This window comes from Acinonyx jubatus, chromosome B3 (assembly GCF_027475565.1).
Source record: "Acinonyx jubatus isolate Ajub_Pintada_27869175 chromosome B3, VMU_Ajub_asm_v1.0, whole genome shotgun sequence".
Classification (NCBI taxonomy): Eukaryota; Metazoa; Chordata; class Mammalia; order Carnivora; family Felidae; genus Acinonyx; species Acinonyx jubatus.
In genome coordinates this window covers 67,088,712-67,107,910 of record NC_069386.1, presented here as the reverse complement: position 1 = coordinate 67,107,910, position 19,199 = coordinate 67,088,712, and the positions used below count along the sequence as shown (strand labels likewise).

Below are 19,199 nucleotides of genomic sequence, written 5' to 3'. Positions count from 1 at the left end.
CGTGTACATCCCACTGTGTACACAGCCCTGTGCACACAGCCCTGAGATGGTACCATTTGGGCATTTAGGGAATGATCAATTAAACATTAGTCCCTTGAAACAGTGGGCCGTATTGCCTCATTCCACCTGTCAGCTGAGTTGGTGCTGTGGATGGGGATCCACACAATATCATGTGCAGAACTTCTCTCCTAAAGACAGACTGGAGTTGCAGCCCTTCCTGGGAAAATGAACCTGCCCTGGGAAAGAATGAGAAGATCCCTAGTTTGTGGCTACTTTGCTGTTGTTTAGTCCTCTTTATGCCTGGCCCTAGGTTATAAAGTTAGATTAGTCTGACAGGAAGTAAATCTATACGTATCCATAAGTACCAAGGCCCAATGCCCCAGACATATATACTTGGAGATTTGTAAAAGAGTTCTTATCCCTGCTTGTAAGGGGAGAGTATAAAGCACAGCTGGGGGGAATAAGATATTTATCAGCCACTTGCCTCATAGCCCTTGAGGTTACTTATGCCTCTGGTACTCTTCCAGATAAATGGGAAAGGAGGTATCTGTGGTGCTCTTCCTCAGGCCTTCGCACGGCTATTTTAGAACAGAAAGTAACATAAAATCGCAGTCTTCTCAAATTTATGTCTCCAGTAATTGTTATCTTCACATTCCACCAGGTGTCCAAGCCAAAAACCTGCAAGTCTTCCTGGACGCTTCCCAGCATCCCTCGGGGTTGGTCAGTTACTCTGGTTCCTGCTGCCTGAGTAGCCTTTCTCATGTATCTGCCCCTCTCCCTTCACACCACAGACCCCCTTCCCTGCCCTCTGAGAACAGTGTGGCTGCAGCCCTGGAGGTCTTCCAGCGTCAAATCTGCTGTCCCCTTCAACTCATCGGCCAAGCCACTGCTGTGGTGATTTTCTTAAAACAAAAAACTCAAAGTATCACCTCTCTGTTTGAAATCCTTTAAAAGTCTTTGTTTTAGAACGCAAATCTCCATTTTAGCATCTGAGTTCTGGTTGTCTTCTCCCACAAACACCATTCATCCTGTCTGGGCCTGCCCTGAGAGTTGGTCACATGTGTCCTGTGCAAGCGCCAGAGGGCTCCAGGGAACCTTGGCTGACATTGTCTGTCGAGGGCTCCGACTTGGATGGCCTGCACATGGCTCTCATAGGCCCCATCACTGAAAATATTTACTATACCCTGCAGCAATGGGTGCTTTATTTTTCAGATTACCAGGAATGAATTGTGTGTAAGTTAAATTCTCTTCTAAGGTCTTAGCATGGTACCTGACACACTGTGAATGCTTCCTACATGTCTACGGACTGACTGAAATTCTTGGTGACTGCTACTCTGGCATTAATTTTCGGTGACACATTCCCCACAGTTGTATCCAAAAGTCATGTAAACTTCTTGAATTTCCCTTCCCTCCTCTAACTCTGGATATGCGTTTCAGACCCTTCTTCATGCACAGGTCTCTGGATCTTTAAGGTTCTCTGAGAACCCTCCTAGTCCAGTTTCTAATCCCAGTGAGGCCTTGGTCCTGGAGAACCTTGTAGTTCCTTTCCACTCTATCCTGGGTAACAGGAAGTTGATGAGCCTAGGGGCTTGTCTCCTTATACTAGCCCCAAACCTCTTTTCTTGAGGCTTGTTATAAGTAGCTGTACATCCAGCATTCTGTCTTTTTCACCTGCGTCCTCGTTGGATAGCTGAGGTGTCCATCTGTATCTTCTCTCACGCAGTCTCCACAAACGCTTAACTCACTCTGTTTATTTAAACTAGAAAGTGTACATACTCTGGGGATCTGGAGCCTACTTGGGGAGGAGTGTCTTTCGGTCACTGCTGGGAAAGGAGAAAGGCAGGGTGTGGCCCTTGAGTTAGCTCTCAGCATTGTCTGTATAAACAAAACTTCCCGACAGCCCCATGAGGACCAGATGCTGCTAGTCCCAACAGCTTTTCACTGCTTATATTTGTGAAAACTGGTGACACTCCTGATTTCGGTCACAAGTGAATCAATGCTTTAATACTAATTCTGTGAGAAACTATTTACATAACAAATACAAGTTTTCATCTCATTTTAACTCAGAATTTCTATGGGTTTCCACTATTATACTCCAACATGGTTTTCATAATAATCAGATTTACAGAACTTTAAAAAACAAAGGTATCTTCAGTTTTATGTGCATTCTTTGGTTCATCTCACTGTCATTTAAAAAAAGAAGAAGAAGAAGAGGGCGCCTGGCTGTCTCAGTCAGTATTGCTGGTGACTCTTGATCTCAGGGTTGTGAGTTCAAGCCTCACAAATGGGCATAGAGATTACTTTAAAAAAAAAAAAAGAGAGAGAGAGAAAGGAAAGAAAAGAAAAAGGACCATGACCTGGATATAGGATTAAAAAACAAAAAAACAGCTGATAATTAAAATCTTATCAAAACCCAAGGCCTCCTAAAAACAAAGTAAAAGAGGCACAAAGTGCAAGCGAAGGAAACTTCTTTGGGTATGGAAAGAAGGGTTCAGCTTTGCTCCTATGGAAAAGCATTCTTGGTGAGAGATTGCAAAATGTCAAAGTAATGATGTTATGCGTTGACCAAGGCTTTCAGAAATACCAGTTAATCATCATTTCAGCCCCACACTGAATTTAATAGCTGTTAGTGGATTTTCTCCTTCTCTGAATTCGTGTCCAACTCTTTCCACCCATTTTAGTTTATACCCCTTCTTCTGGTGGTTGGCCTGGAGAGTAGGTAGCTCTTCCAACTTAATTTTGCAAAGGGCACCAGTGCCCAGCTGCTCAGACAGTGAGCTTCTGTGTGTACGTTAGCATTCACCTTTAGCTTTTAAAATCTGTCTTACTGTAGTTTTTAACACTGATGTCTACTTAATGAGTGCTTGCTTTGTTCCACACACTGAGCCGTAAACTCTGTGTTCATAGGCAAGTTGATGTGGGAAAGTAAACAAATATCTGTAGAATAGGGTCACTGTAGACTGTTATCGAATTCAGTGAGCAACAAATAATAGTAATCTCACCTCAGGAAGAAACATTTTGTCACTTCTCTACAGACATCTGCTTCAAGCCTTCACTTTACTGTGCCTGTGTTAAATAGACCCTTAGAGAATGCTGCGTTATAAAGGGAGTTCATTATTTATTTTCATATACTAAAGGTAACGCTCCTATTGGCATAGCAGGAGATAACTCTTTGTGGTTCAGGATAATTGCATTAACACTCTGTGCCTAAAGTAATGTATACACCGTACATTTATATACCGTCCTAGAAGCTCATTTAAAAAATGGCTTGGTTGTCAACAATATAACACACACCCTTAGAAGTCTTAGGTCTGCCTGTCAGGTACATTTTATAACTGTTAAAATTGACACAATCAAGTAAAGAATGCTCTCATGGTAGATCTTTTTCAACTGTTTTTTTTTTTCTTTGTGAGTGTGTGTGAAGCTAGATGATCCATTATTAATTTTTTACAGATTTTTACACGAGTTAGCCCAGATACCTAATTTTGCTGAACGGGCCCAGTGCATAATCTTCAGATCTGTCTTTTCTGAGAGTATCACCTCCTTGCACCGAAAGGTAGAGATCATCACAAGAGCTTCTAAGGTATGTTTGCTATCTAATTTAAGAGGGTGGTTTTGCCCGTATTGAGGGTAAAGAAGGAAGCAGGGAGTGGGAGAATCAACTAGAATCCCTTTGTAGAAAACCTTTGGATTTAAGACTGTATGTTTTGCTAAGCAGAGCTGTGATGATTATCCTGAGTATGTGTGTGCATGCAGGTGAGGGAGGGAGGAAGAGAGAGAAAGAAAGTCAGGTGCAGACTGACAGGGAGAAGGAGGAAAAAAATGACACTTCTACAGATGGATTCTTAAATATCACAGATACCTTCTAAGGTACATATTGGCCTCTTAAAAACAACCTAAAAAGTGTAGTGTGTTTGCTACTTGACTGACTGGGTTGCAAGAGATTTTGCTTGAGACCCATGCACCTGATCATCTGACATGTGTCCACACAGTGAAATAAGAAGATTCTAGAGACTTGATAAGCAAAATAAATGACTGTGATAATAAGTGGTGGGCAAATACATTTTTGTTGGCTTTACCACACTGGTATTCTTTGTAAATTCTAATGTTTGTTTGTTTGTTTGTTTGTTTCCTCACAATGACCCATGTCCTTAAGAACATGATAATCCTCTCCACACATATGTAGTATTGAGTTCTTCTCTAAAGGCATGATTCTTTTCCTTCAAAAATATAAAATGCTTCAATAAAGAAAGTAGAAATATGACCAAGGAATAATAGACACCCTCTGATAACACCCTAAAAAGGAAGGAACAGAGGTTTCCCTGGAGCTGCATTTCCCTTTCTTTCTTTACCCTACAATAAAGGAAAACAAAGTCAACTCAGACTTGGAGAAGGGGGAAAAAGTACCAACTTGAAAATTTTGCACTTTGAGAAAAAAAGAGGAAAAATAAATGGTACGAGGAGCTGAAGAAAACCCTAAGCAGCTTGAAATCGTGAAAGTTAATAGACATCTCTGCAGATACTTAAAGAACATAACCTATGGCCTGGAAATACATTATTATAGTTTATCTCTGAGGACTACACCCAGGGATAAAGAAGAATAGACTTGGTATTAAACTTGCCCGACATTTAACTGTACTGTTTATACAGATACATTGTCCAAAAACAGATCCTCAAATGATAGCAGACCCGTTTCTACTTAGAAGTCATCAGATGTAAAGTGTAACTCTACCAAGTCTCTTTGTTCCATTTACATAGAATTTACATATTTAAAATAAATATTTAAAAAATAAAACTGGCTCAAATAGAAATACTAATATTTAGTCCTCACTATTAAGACATGCAGTTCGTAATTCACTGAAAGGATAGAAAATGATGACTTTCAGTTCGTTGAAAGGATAGAAATTTTCCATTTCGCCAGCTGTCAGTCCAGCCACCAAAGAGCCTGATGGCTACTCAGTAAATATTTGTTGTTGAATGAACATAGGTACCTTTGAAGTCCAGCTCTGTAATAATCGGTATTTGCTGTCACAGGGCTTGCTGCACATGAAGAGTGTGAAGGATATTTTAGCACTCATTCTGGCTTTTGGAAATTACATGAATGGAGGAAATAGAACTCGGGGACAAGCAGATGGATATAGCTTAGAAATTCTGCCCAAACTCAAGGACGTCAAAAGTCGGGTATTTATTTCTCACAACAAGATTCTATGATTTGCCATTATATTCCTTCTATACCTTTAATTTAGACACATCTATATGTTTTCTTGGTTGCTCCATTCATCTCTTTTCTCCCTTTAACAATAAACTTTTTCTTTGCTTTCTTTTGACTTTTGGGTAAAAATTGGTTTTTCATGTTTGGTCTTACAGAGACGACAAAATCCCCAATATTGGTTTGTTCTAAAAGAATGCAATTGGATGTTGAACTGTAATGAGAGAAGGAAACAGCACGCAGTATCAGCCATAGCACAAGGCTTGAGTCTGTTTGAATTTAGTGTTGACTACTTGTAATTTACTCATTCCTGAGTAGGGAGCAATGTTGAATCACCAGTTGAGCTGAGCATTTGAATTATTCTTTGGCCCACAACAATTGGGCCGAGGGTCTACTGTCAAACTCTCTGAGCCTGATTATCATTTGGCTCCACACCCCTGCAGAGCTTTCTCTTTAGAAACAACCAGCCCATATCTAGGCGTCCCATGGGGAGCAGGGGCAGTGAAGGGAGGGGAAACACACAGGCAAATTAGAATTAGACCCATGTGAACAAGACACAAAGGCTGCCTTGTGGGAGGGCCTGCTTGCCCCTGGCCTCCCAGGGTCATAAAGTGGCATGGCGCTCCTTTTAAGCTGTCCTGATTGTTTTTCACGCCATTAAGAACACACATTTTTTGAAAGGTGGGAAGGGAGGGATGGTTTTCTGTTCTAGTCCCTGGTTCCCTTTGGCACTCCCCCACCCCCTCCTGTCTTGGCTTCATGCCAGAAAATAATGAGACCGTGTATATGTTTGTTTGTTTGTTTTAGTCATTACCTCAGAGGTCTTATGAATTATCTATTTGATTCTTTTTTTTTTTTATCCCCACAAAGAATAGTGGAGTGTCATAGATGTATAGATGTCATAAAAAAATGGCTGGACAAAGAGGAGAGAGGGAAATCTTGCCAGGCGCAAACAGAATTAGGACCAGGTATTGCAAATTAAAAGTTTCAGGGTCACAAATTGAGATTTCAGTACTCAACTATATAATATGTTAGTCTCATGTGAATGATTTTCATTTAAGCTTCTCTTTTAAACCTAGGATAATGGGATTAATCTGGTGGACTATGTCGTGAAATATTACCTGCGTTACTATGATCAGGTAAGAAATAGCATTATGTGGAAAACTACACTAATGGGGTTTCAACTCTTACACATTGTTGGCATTCAGAAATTAGATGATGGATGGGTGGATGAATTTCAAGTCCAACATAGAATTTGAGAGCTATCCAGCCTCCTTGGTTTACAGATGGGAATGCTGAAGCCAAGAAAGTTTAGTTGACTCTTGTAAAGAGAAGCATTATTCAGTGCCTCTCAATCTACTGACTCTTAATCCACTCTATAACACAGTTTCAGAGAGACCCCCAATGCCTTCTAACCAGATCGTGGGGGTCTTTGTGAAATCTATATCCATTCAGTAATTGGTTGTATCTGAAACTGGCTCTGGGCTGCAGACCAAAATGTAGGAAATCAAGATGCAGTAATACCCAGTACCTTATCAGTAATGTTCATCTGTGAACAAGTTGAAGAAGTGGAATTTGAAATCCATCCTCTCTGCTCAGATTACATTTGCAATTAGAAATAAAAATTTCAGTGAGAATCCACCTGAGCACAATTTTCTATGTTTAATTCCTTCTCATTAAATTGAGAACAAGGAGTCCTAACTTTGAGAAGAAAGAGGTACTGTTGTAAGGTGTTGGGAAATCTAGCAATCAGTATGAATGGGAAAAGTCTCAGGAAAATGTTGTCAGGACTCCTGCTTAGCTGTCCACTCAAGCAGGGTTCCAAGGGAAGAAAAGTAAGGATTCCAGGGCCTTGTTTTCAAAAGGCCTATGATTCCATCCAGAAGACAAGCTAGGCACTGATGAAGTCTATAGGCTTCTATCCTCCCCTCCTCATCTGTCTGTTCTCAGTGTCTCTGAAATGAATCATCTCCCAACCCCCCTCCTCAAACTTCTCCTGTTTCTAATGAGGAGATTATCATTTCGGTCATTCAAGCATGAAGCTTCTGCTCCTCTTCGGTTCCTCTCTGTCCTTCGACTAAATTGTTTCTCATGTTTCTTTCTTGTTTTTCATCCCTCTGCCACACTCATCCAGGCTTTAAGGTAACTCACCTGGACTATTCTGGTTGCTTCCCAGCTTGTCTCCCCACACCCGGTTGCTCCTTTTCCAGTCCATCCCATGCCCAAGGCCCAATCAGTTTTTATAGTTCCGGTCCTACTGCATCACTTTGTTACTCAAAAACAGAAATGACTCCCCATTTTCAACTGAATTAATACTCTACCCAATTTAATTCCAGTCTTTTACAACCATGCTTTTTTTTTTTTTTCCATTTTCCCCTTACATGTAGTCTGTGACTTAAGACCCCATGTTTTCCAAACACACCCTATGTTTTCTCACTGGTGTGTTTTTATTTTTTTTTAATTTTTTAAAATGTTTATTTTTTGAAAGAAAGATTGACAGAGTGTGAGCAGGGGAGGGGCAGAGAGAGAGAGAGGGAGACACAGAATCTGAAGCAGGCTCCAGTCTCTAAGCTGTTAGCACAGAGCCCGATGCGGGGCTCAAACCCATGAACTGTGAGATCATGACCTGAGCCGAAGTCAGACGCTCAACCAGCTGAGCCACCCAGGTGCCCCACTGATGTGTTTTTATATCCAATGTTCTCCCTGACTGGACCTCTTCTCATCACCAGTCTCTTTATATTAAGCTTCTGTCTTATTAATACTCTCTTGAAATAATAAATTAACTTTTGGGAGAAAGCTCCCAGTAGCAACACATATGTTTGCAACCTAATAGGTAACAAGCTTTTCAGAAATGACATGGAAAGGACAACTGGTCCCCTCTCATTTAAAAAAAAAAAAAATTGGTACAAGAGGCTGCAGGTAATTTCCCAAAAACACAAAAACAAAAGCAAAAATCAAACAGAAGATATAAATCGCCAACTAGATACATAGACCTAGCGGTACAAAATGATCAAAACTTTATCAGGACTATCACAAATGGCTGATGGACTTCTTCCCTGTTTAAGATCTCCATGTATAATGGGACCCATATCTAGACTGCCCTTGACTCACCAAACTGTGTCCTATAAAGGGCACCTTTAAAAAAATTCACATGAAGATGGCACGTGCTTGCCAATCTGTTTCCCCACGGAGCTGTACCTACTTATGGGGGACACATTTCCTCATTCATGCAAATGTACAGTATAGCTTAGCAAGACTTTGACCTTTCTGTATCAGAAGCCCTAGAAATCTATATAATATTTCTAGGAATTTTTATCCTAAGGAAATAAATAAAGATATGTATCACATTATACTTATAATAATTTGTAATAACAAAATATAGCAAGATTTTGGGGAGGTGTCCAAAGGTAGAGACTAAGACCACGTCAATTATGCTAGAGTTACAAGATGGAATAATACACTGCCATGGAAAGTATGTAGGAGAAAATCTAGTGGCATTAGAAAATACTCTTGATCTGCTTTTATATTATAAAGATGGGTTTAAAACAATATATAATTTCAAATATGTAAATATAAATATACATAAACACACAGAAAAACCTAGGATACCAGAGATATGAAAAAATGTTTGATTATCTCTGGGTGGAAAAGATTTTAACTTTCTTCTGTCTTTCAATTAGACATAATGAACACATGTCACTTTTGTAAAAGGGAAGAAAGATAAAATGAAAAATGGTACAAAATAGTACAACTATTCTTCCCTTCTTCCATGAAATCTTTTTTCACTTCCTTATCTTTTAATCCTTTGAAGCCCGGGAACACTTGGTTTGAACTTCTGTCTTGATACATCTTATTCTGCCTTGCATGTAGATATCATTGAGCAATTAATTGTTAGTCTGGCATTGCTCCTTGAGTTCCAAAACTCATTGTTGTCTGTTTTGTAGCATCTGTAATTTAGGTGTCTGACAAATACTTACTAGGTTGAATCTGCTGTAAATATCCACAAGAGTGTAATAAGTGACATTTGCAAATAATTAGGTGCAAAGAGATGAGAGCTTTATTCTGGTAGAGGGGCAGACATGTTGAAGCTTCAGGCAATAGGTATATACCCAAAGTTCTGGCAGCAGGTACTAGTAGGGCAGCAGAATTATCCAGAAGAATCTTGAGAGGTAACATTTCTGATCTAGGCTTAGCATAACCAGATTTATCTTGTAGTGTCTGTAGCATCTACACAGCCAAGTCAGATGCATTGTGTAGGAAGGCTGAAATTTGCCAATGAAATGTGACCCTCAAGGAGCGCTAAACCTATTGGAATCGACTTCACAGAGGAAAATCTTCCAGTAAGAATAGTTTCAAACATGGGATGGCTCAGTATGGGAAAAATCAGAAGTCAACATTTGTGTGGTGCTCTCCTGAGTTTCACAGTGCAAAAATTCATTTCACTCAGCAAGAGTATAGAATTATGTGATTTATTAAGCTATCCCCTCCCCGTAGGAGCATAAGTGATGATTTTTGTGGTTAGTTGGGATGAGCAATTAGCAGGAGAAAGGTGACTCCTGTTCCAAGCCTCCTCCTACTCATGCTGGTTTGGGGTCCAAGTCCAGGTTTGTGAAGCTTACAGAAATCCATCTAGAGCCATGTCTTTTGAGCTCTAATGGAGCAGCTTTCTCAAGAGATGCTACCAGGCTGATTTGCTCAGTAGCACTTTCTCTTTGTCTAGCTTAAAAAAAAAAATTGAAGCCAGCGCTGAATCTGATAAAAAAAGTTTTAGAAAATAGTTAGAGATAACATGCATGAGTTCTTCCAATGTAGATTGCCATGGAGCTTCTCGGCAAGCATCTTAGATGGTGTTCCATCCTGTCGCAAGTACTACTTCGTTGTTTTGAAAGCAGTAAAATAAGTATAGAGAGATGGGGAAAAAAGCACACTGATCTTGAAAAATGTTTCAATAAAATGAGGAAAACCACCTTTTCTTAGCATCTCAAATGGAGCTAAAGGTCTTAAAGGGAATTCCTGAAACCATAAGAAAAAATGACAGTAATTGAAATGTCTCCTGCTCAAGGTACACACTTTTCAGAACAGTGTTTTTATAGGTGCCAAACAAAGTTTGATATGCCACGTGTTATATGCTGTACTGAGAGCTATATATAGTACCTGCCCTCACAGTGCTTGCAGTCTAGCGGGAGAAGCCTCTAAGTTAACATGGCAATTTTGAAATTGACATTGATAAGCGCCGTGACAACGGTAAACAGCAGGGGCCCTTGTAAACACCCAGGTGCTGAGGGTTAGAGGCAATCTTTGAGGAAGTGATACCTGTTTTGAGACTTGAAGAATGATATGAACACATGCAGGTGTGAGGAGTTTCTACAGAAGAATTAGAAAGGGACAGTTTTGTAGACAAAAGCCCAGAGACAAGAGATTGTGGCCTGTTCTGTTATTTTATGAACGTTTAGGAGAGGGAGTTAGAGATAGGGGAAGGTGGAAGAAGACTGAGGGTGGAAGAGGCCAGATCATAAAGTGCCTTATAAAGCAGTTTCAGAGTTTGGAATTAGTCCTAATGGCAGAAGGAAAGATGGAATGTGAAGGAAAGCTGGCAAAACAGCCTGTGTGGAGAGAGGAATAACTGAAGACTGCCTGAGATATGCAAGATGCAGGGCTTATGTTAAACAACTCAGGGACAAAGCAGGATAGGCTGGAAAAGATATTTGAGGCTCAGCTTATCTTTCCTGAAACTTGTGTCCCTCAAGGTATTTCTCAGCTTAGATCCTCTATGACGTATAGTCGGGGAGCTTGTCAAAAACTATGGCAAACCAGGCCCTCAGCAAGTATATACAAAGATAAGCCAAAGAACGTTTGGGAAGTCTTTACATATATGTGAAGAACTTGATCCCACACACACACCCTCTGGAGCTTAAAGCTGCAGCCGAGGGTAGGTCACAGCAGAAGGGAGGGTGATTGTTTCTTCCATTGTAGTGCCTTCTTGTTCAGCACCTTCCGACGCACACCAGTTGGCATACCCCAAAGATGAGCTATCTAATTGCTACCACGTGAAGCTCAAACAGGGACTTTAAGTACTTTCATGTGTTTCTCCTGTGCCTTTTTCCATGAGAGGACGGCGTCCAAGATCAGGGCATACCTGACAATTTTCTCTTGATTCGTGAGGCAAAATAGAACCCAGCCCTCAGTGGCAGTAGGACCAAAATGATATTGTGGAAGACAACGAAAGCATTTCAAAGTAACCAGGTCCAAACTTAGGAATGGCCAAGGAGCATTTCTCAGATTCTTATTTGCGCATTCAATAAAAGATGCTTTGGAATTTCAATTGATAGTGACAATTGGGGAAGTATAACATACTTTGTTAACCATGTCTTTTAGGAAGCAGGAACAGAAAAGAGTATTTTCCCTCTGCCTGAACCACAAGATTTCTTTCTGGCTTCCCAAGTCAAGTTTGAAGACCTCATAAAAGATTTGCGAAAACTGAAGAGGCAACTAGAAGGTAATAGGAACTGTTCTGTTATTATGATAATAGCTAAGCCTTCTTTGTTTTTTTTAATGATTGAGGAGGAGGATGTATGTCTGGTTCATGGAAGGGAATTGGCTCAGACTTCAATTCCTCGTGAAGCTCTCCATCTCTTATGCTCTGTTTGGAGGCGCTATGTTTGATTAGTGTTAATTAGTGCTTTTTATATCTACATCTTTTACATCTACATTTTCCAACATATTACAGATGATCATTTTAATAACAATAGCAGCAGCCCTTTATTGAATACTTACTGTTGTCTCGTATAATTATTACAGCAACCCCAATAAGCAGGAACTGTATACCAACTCCGTTTTACAGAGGAGAAAAATGAAGTTCAGGGAAGTTACATTCACACAGCCAGTGAGAGGCAGATTTACTGGGCTCTAATCAGGTCTATGTGATTAGAACTCATGCAGTTTCTAAGCCAGGTTATTGTGCCGCCTGAAACATGTCACATGTGCGCACACATGCGTGCGGCCACACACGCCCCTATATATGTGGTTCACGTGTAGGAGTCTAATAAAGGTGTCAGGACCCATAGTCAACATTCTCTTTTAGTTTATTTACATTTTTAATTATTCACAACAACATGCTGAAAGCCCCTTTTAGGTTGTTTGTTTTTTTTTTTTAAGGTGAAAATATGTCTCTCTCGAGCAGGAATTTTCCTTTGGCATTGCTAGAGTCTTGTGTTTTCACTGTGGAGACATCTCCTTGTCCAAGAATATAAATACTTGCCTTGGAGCTTGTCTAACTCCAATTGAAGAGCTCCACAGAGGATTTAGGGAGCGTGTTAATGTGGAAATGGAGCTCAGAGTGCCAAAAGGAGAGCTTGAGGAAATGAAGAGCTTGAACCAGGAATATTTTTACACTAAGACATAAAATAAACATTTTAAAAATGTTTATTGTGAAAGGGCGCTCAGAAACCCAAGTCTTAGACGGAGAACAGCCTGGAAATGGAAGTGAAGTGGGACAGATCCCTGGTGGCGGGGAGAGCCATTTAGCTTTATTTTGGGCATAAAACTTGCTTAAATAAGGAGAGCGGTTACAAGTGAATATTTCTACCTTGTAAATTATTTTTAAAGGAACATGTGGATTTTTTTTTCCCTCCTGTTGATGTGGTTAGGAGCGTGAATGCAACCAAATGGATGCTTCATTTAGGAATGTGATATATGAACTTGTGGTTATCGTTTTCCCTCTCATAAAAAAAAAAAACAAAAACAGAAAAAACCACTGACAGTTTTATCCTTGTCTGAGATGAGGGGCTGGACTCTCACTGTGATGAAACAAAGTGAAGCGTCCTGCAGCAGGTTTCTGTCGCTCTCCAATGGCAGGATTAGGGCCCAGGCCAGTCCCCAGGATGGCTGCAAGCTTAGCTGTGGCCAAGAAGAGCCATGCCTTTCACTCCGTGGCTGTCCCTGAATACGACTCTCCCCTGGTCTCCTGGCCCTTTGCTGTCTTGTGTCGTTTTGTGAGCAGAAACCTGGTGTATGTGTGACCTTTCCTCCTCTCCTGCGGCCCCTTTCAGGCACCTCCCTTTGACTTCTGCAAGTGTTTGATGATGATAACAAAGGGATGAGAGGAGTGAATTGGGAAGACAGTGGAGAGGCAGGTGTTCCCACAGAGCATCCCCTTTAGCATACCTTATTTTCTCCAGGGCGATCCCAGGTGCCATTCCACATCCCTCCGTATTCAACTGACACTTTTCCTCAGTCATTTTAAGGAGCTGCAAGAGCTTCTGGAGCTGGAGGACCCACCCTGTGAGGGGAAACTAAACATTACCTCAGTTTTTCTCCTTTGTATTAGACTTCACCAAGAGATGTGAAGCACCACAAGGCAAAAGGGAAAAGTGGGACTCCCCTCCAGCCCCCCCACATTGGATATTTAAACAAAAATGCCCTGCTAATCTTTCGAGATGCCAGTGTTTTTAACACATGAAAGGTACCTAGTAAATATTTAAAGAAAATACAGACCGTTGGTTCTCTAATGAATTTCTTTTTCTCCTAAATGCCATCTGGCAAGATGGCCAGAGTCGTGGCGGTCTGTTTCATCTCCCTTCCCATTCAGGTTCCACCTCCTTTTCCATAAGGCCTTGGTGTGAGCCTAGATTGAATGTTTAATTGAAGAGGACATAATTTTCACACATACAGCAAAGATTTGATGAGGCTTTGAGGTTTATTGTAGCCATTAAAATGTCGTGGCTGCTGGCAAAACCCCAGAAAATGTCTAAAGCTAAACCAGATGTGATTAGCAAATTTCAAGACATCTCAGGCCCCATTTCTCCAGGAAGGCATAGCCCTTTAGAAGAAAACTGTTTTCAACCACACCTTAGCAATAGGGTGGGAATTAAACTATAGTCGTTGGTTGTGCAAATGGCAGTGATACAAATAGACGTTGCCGGTAAGCATCTTTTGTAGAAACGAGAACTTTGAATAGCACTTTTATGTAGATAAAAAGAGCAGGCAGTTGATGATCATAGTATCAGCCAGTTTCTTGTGTGATTATTATCTATCAGATGTTTTACACAATCATGTCTTTTAATCGCTACAACGACCCTATGAAGCAGATACTATTATCAGTCTCTCCTAGGAGGAGGAAACTGAAGTTCATGGTGTTCACATAACTTGCCAAATTACAGGTGATGATCTAGTCACATTTTGAAGCTAGATATGACTCTAAGGCATGCACTTGTCATCTATCCTGCCTGTGACCCAGAGGTCTCCATATTTGAACCCAGATCAAAATAGTAAGTTATGTGTTAAAGGCAGAAAGCCTCATGGTGGTGCCAATGACAGAGAATTACTGAACATGGGCGCATGAGTGTGTGCGCGCGCGCACACACACACACACACACACTCTTAGAGCCACATGTGTAGACCCTCAGATCAGAGACAGGAGAAAATTTACTTGGGGATGGGGAAGACATGTAGGAAACAGGGGTCACGAGAAGTGAATACACACACACACACACACACACACACACGCACACACACACAAACAAGTGAATAGACACAATTATTGTGTAGGATTAAGAACTTGGGCTTTGGAATCAGATGATGTACTTTTACTGGTTTGGTGGAAGCAGGATCTTGTCAGGTAACAAAACCATAAAGAAGATTCCTTTTCTTACCTGTGAAATGGGAAAATTATAGGGCCTATGTCAGAGGAGGTAATGAATGCATGGTCCATTAGTAAGGAAAACTTCAGTAAAGCTGATTAGGGGTATATACCTTTTATTGGAAAATGCACACCTTGTAGAATCAGGCCCATATTGCTGAGAGGCCTGCTGGATATGTTTGTGGAGAATCAAATTCCCGGAGCACTTGCACTCTCTTCTCTACCTTAGTGGTGACAGAACCCAATTCTTGGTGCTTGGGAATGTGTCCCATATTTTGTTTACTGTTCTGTATCCCTTACTCAGACAATAATTTTAGCTTCCCTGATACTGTGATAAGTCACAATTAGGAAAAAACAAATGGTAGAAATAGTTGCTCTCTTTCTTATTCTTTGACCTTGTCTACTGGTCAGAACTCTCAAGGTATTTTTACCAACCCATATGTGGTAGGCAGAATAATGGTTCCCAAAAATGTCCAAACCCTAATCCCTGAAACATGTTACCTTACATGGCAAAAGGGAACTTTGCCGATGTTAAGATGGGGAGATTATCTTGGGCTATCCAAGTGGGCCTAATCTAATCACATGGATCTTTAAAATGAATCTTTAAAAACTGAGAATTTTCCTTGTCTGTGGCCAGCGGGAGATAGTACAGTGGAATGATCAGAGAAATGCAGTGTTGTGGGCTTTGAAGATGGAAGAAGTGGGCAGTGAACCAAGGAATGTGGGAAGCCTCTAACACTGGAAAAGGCAAGGAGCGGGATTTTCCCTAGAGCCCCCAGGAAGGAATGCAGCCCTGTCAACACACCTTGGTTTCAGCCCAGTAGACCCATGTTAGACTTCTAACACAGAGAGCTATAAGGTAATATATTTAGTACTTTTGTTTTAATCAGTTAAGTGTATGATAATTTGTTATAGTAGCAATAGGAACAAATGCACTGTGCAATGTATCCTAATTGTGGCAGTTAATACTAATGGTACACACACACACACACGCACACCATTGCTGAGGCCATAAGATGTGCGATTTCTCAAGTGGTGATGTTCACTGGTATTGCATGAAATGTGAATTGGTGTTTTCTGAGAAAGGTTCTACAGAGGCACCTGGGTGGCTCAGTCGATTAAGCGGCCAACTTTAGCTCAGGTCATGATCTCACGGTTCAGGAGTTTGAGCCCTGCGTTGGGCTCACTGCTGTCAGTTCAGAGCCCGCTTCAGATTCTGTGTCTCTCTATCTCTCTGCCCCTCCCCTGTTCATGCTCGCTCTTTCTCTCTCTCAAAAATAAACAAACATTAAAAAAAATAGCAAAACCCCCAATCCATATTGATTTGATATGATCCTATGGTAGTATTTTATTATGAAAATTTCACTGTGGCTATGGAAGTTGGAAAGCTGAATTAATTTTTTTTGTTTTTGGAAAATGAGAGGGGAGCTCTTCAGATAGATGTTGAGAAGTCATGGTCTGAAAAATTTAAAAACAAAATTAAATCACTCGTATTAGCCAGCAATAGTTACTCAGTATCCCCTGTCATTAAAGATAGGCTATTTAATCAACTAGCTATTACTAAATCGTGCCTTGAAAATGATGCATTATTAGCTCTGTTATTCCATATATGAATTTGGAAAAATGTAATTGATAGTTAGCCCTCAGTGGAAGATATTCCAGCTTATTTGAAAGTCTTGGCTGAGATGCAAGTGTGTGTGTGTTAAGATAATTCTCATGATGTCCTTTTCTCTAAATATTTAAGAATATGTATTTGAACATGTCCTTTCTTTTGTACCATTTAGAAATATTTGGGAATATGACAGTTTAAGAAAAGCAAGAGTCTGTGTTGACTTTTTGATATCTGTTATCATTCTAGACATGTTTATCCTGCAAATACTTATGCTAACTTGTTAACCTTTTTAAGCTTTCTCTAAATGAGATCCTGTGTGAGATGCATAGTCCAGGCATTCAAGAATTGTTATAAAAAAAACTTCATTCTAAGTTTGAATGGTAGTAATATTTCCAAACTAACTTTACATTAAAGTACATCCATCACATCTTTAAGCATTTTCAATCCCAATGTCCTCATTGTAATGGAGTGAGCAAATTAGCCCAAAGCCATCCTGATGAGCCTCTGTTTTGTACAACACTAGGACCTGAACATTCTATTTCCACATAGAGAGGACAGGAGAATATTAAATTCACACACACATGAAAGTAACAATTCAGGAAAGAGAGGGGCTTTTTGTTGTATGGTTTTGTTGTTGTTGTTTGTAGATTTTCCAAACTATAGTCAGTATGTCTTCCAGGTAAAGAAGGAAGACCGAACTCATTCCTTCCTTTAGCCCCAAATCCCTGGTAAAGACCCACCCCAAAATTAATACTCTTATTATTTAGGGGCATACAGTCAATGCCAATATAATCAGCTAAAAGAGGAGGAATTGGGGAGGGAACCACACACCTCCACACATAAAAGCAGAAAATAAGAACCTTTTACCTGGTAGTTTCTCATGGCCGTGGGCAGAGACTGGTATAGAGGCAATAGTCTAGCTATTGGGATATGTATATGAAATTTTTAAAATTAGAACTAGATTTTAAAAAAAAAGTTATAATCGACTCTGAGTTCTAGGTAGGTAAGTTAGTGAGGTTAAGGACTAGTCATAGTATTTTTTTTTCAAGTTAATATATTATTTTTAACAATTAGTAAGTCAGCTCTACTCTTTACATGCTGGAAAACCTTTCGTATATGAAACTACACGGTAAGCCATAGACCACCGTTGTGTCTCCTGCAAGGTACAAACAGTCCTCTGCTTTGCTGTTTAGCTCATTTAACATAATCAATAAATTGTTTGGGCAAATACACTGATGAGCTGATATCTGTGAGGTGCTGGAGGGTGAGATGTGTGAGGCGGGGTTTGAGGCTCTGAGCACTGTTGGCATCGGGAAGGGGGAGAAGCTGTCTCCAGTAGAATTGGCATCCCCAGTGATGGAGGGAAGGCAGAAGGGCTGGCCAGCAGAACTTGCACTTCATCGTGCCCATGACCACTTTTATTTTTTTTACGTTTTGATTTGGGGTTGTGTGGTGTGTCCTTTCCTCTCCTCAATACTGTAGTTAAACAAGATTTGGCCATGAAAAATAAGGAGAAATGCTAATAACTGTCATTGCTAATCTACTAGTGGATATTAAAGTTTGCATTACTGGGGGGAGTGGGAAGGATGTGTCATGACTCCACTCAACAGTTCTCTAGTGAAAGTTCGAGTCTCTACCATCCTCTCTGACTCCATCTTTCTTACAAGCATGTTGGTTTCTCCTTGATCAGGAATCTCTGTATCCGTCCACCACTTGGACGAAAGTATAGCCTTTGGCACACTAAGTCAGTCAGTACTACTGACCCCAAAACAGAATTTAGGAAAAGCGATTGCCTACTGAGTTTATCCCAGGAAGCAAAGAAGATGATTTAAAGAAGGTCTGTGTGGTGACTGTTCCTTTGAATTTGCAATAGACACACAGTCAGGGGAACAGGAGACTAGAATGGCTACAATTCTGCCCCCAGTGCATGCAATATGGAGGTAACCTTAGAGTTGCTAGATTTATTAAATAAAACGCAGGAGGCTCAGTTAAATCTGAATTTCAGATAAACAAGCCTTTTGTTTTTAGCAGGAGTGTGTCTCAAATATTGCACAGGATACACTTACACTAAAAAAAAAAAACACAACTATTCCTTGTTTATCTCAAATTTAAATTTAACTTGCTGTCCTGTCTTTTATCTGGATGTCTATAGAGAGTTTTTTTTTTAAATTTTTTTTAACGTTTATTTATTTTTGAGACAGAGAGAGACAGAGCATGAACAGGGGAGGGGCAGAGAGAGAGGGAGACACAGAATCCGAAACAGGCTCCAGGCTCTGAGCAGTCAGCACAGAGCCTGACGCGGGGCTCGAACCCATGGACCGCGAGATCATGACCTGAGCCGAAGTTGGACGCTTAACCGACCGAGCCACCCAGGCGCCCCTATAGAGAGTTTAAAAGCAATAAGAAAACCAACTAAAAGTTGGTTCCCTTTTTTATGACCACCATGCACTGGCAATTCTAAGCAATCTCAGTGAGAACATCCTCCTTTCAAGGATGGGCAGTGGACACGGGTGCAGAATATGTTCTGGGGTGCGGTGCACGTCCGTTTCCACCATCACTAACGATGACAGTGGCTGCTTAATGCACACTTAACCAAAAACCTGCAAATTGGCTTCCAGCTCCTCTGTTTCTTAAAACACCTTCAAACTGAGGACTGCCTGCATTCTAACAGTAAGGAAGTTGAAGCAACTTTGCTGCTAATGATGAAGCTCAGACTGGAAGCAGGTTTATCTGACTACAGA

General features: G+C 40.6%; 1 protein-coding gene across 5 annotated transcripts in view; it reads left to right on the top strand.

Moving 5' to 3' along the window:
- FMN1 (formin 1) overlaps positions 1 to 19,199 on the top strand; it is a 428,640-nt gene that overhangs the window by 287,676 nt on the left and 121,765 nt on the right. For all 5 annotated transcript variants that reach the window (XM_053224212.1, XM_053224213.1, XM_027066879.2 and 2 more), the window contains 4 exons: positions 3,454 to 3,583; positions 5,035 to 5,181; positions 6,289 to 6,348; positions 11,585 to 11,705. In XM_053224212.1, coding sequence (XP_053080187.1) covers positions 3,454 to 3,583; positions 5,035 to 5,181; positions 6,289 to 6,348; positions 11,585 to 11,705 — 458 coding nt within the window. The remainder of the gene's footprint in view (positions 1 to 3,453; positions 3,584 to 5,034; positions 5,182 to 6,288; positions 6,349 to 11,584; positions 11,706 to 19,199) is intronic.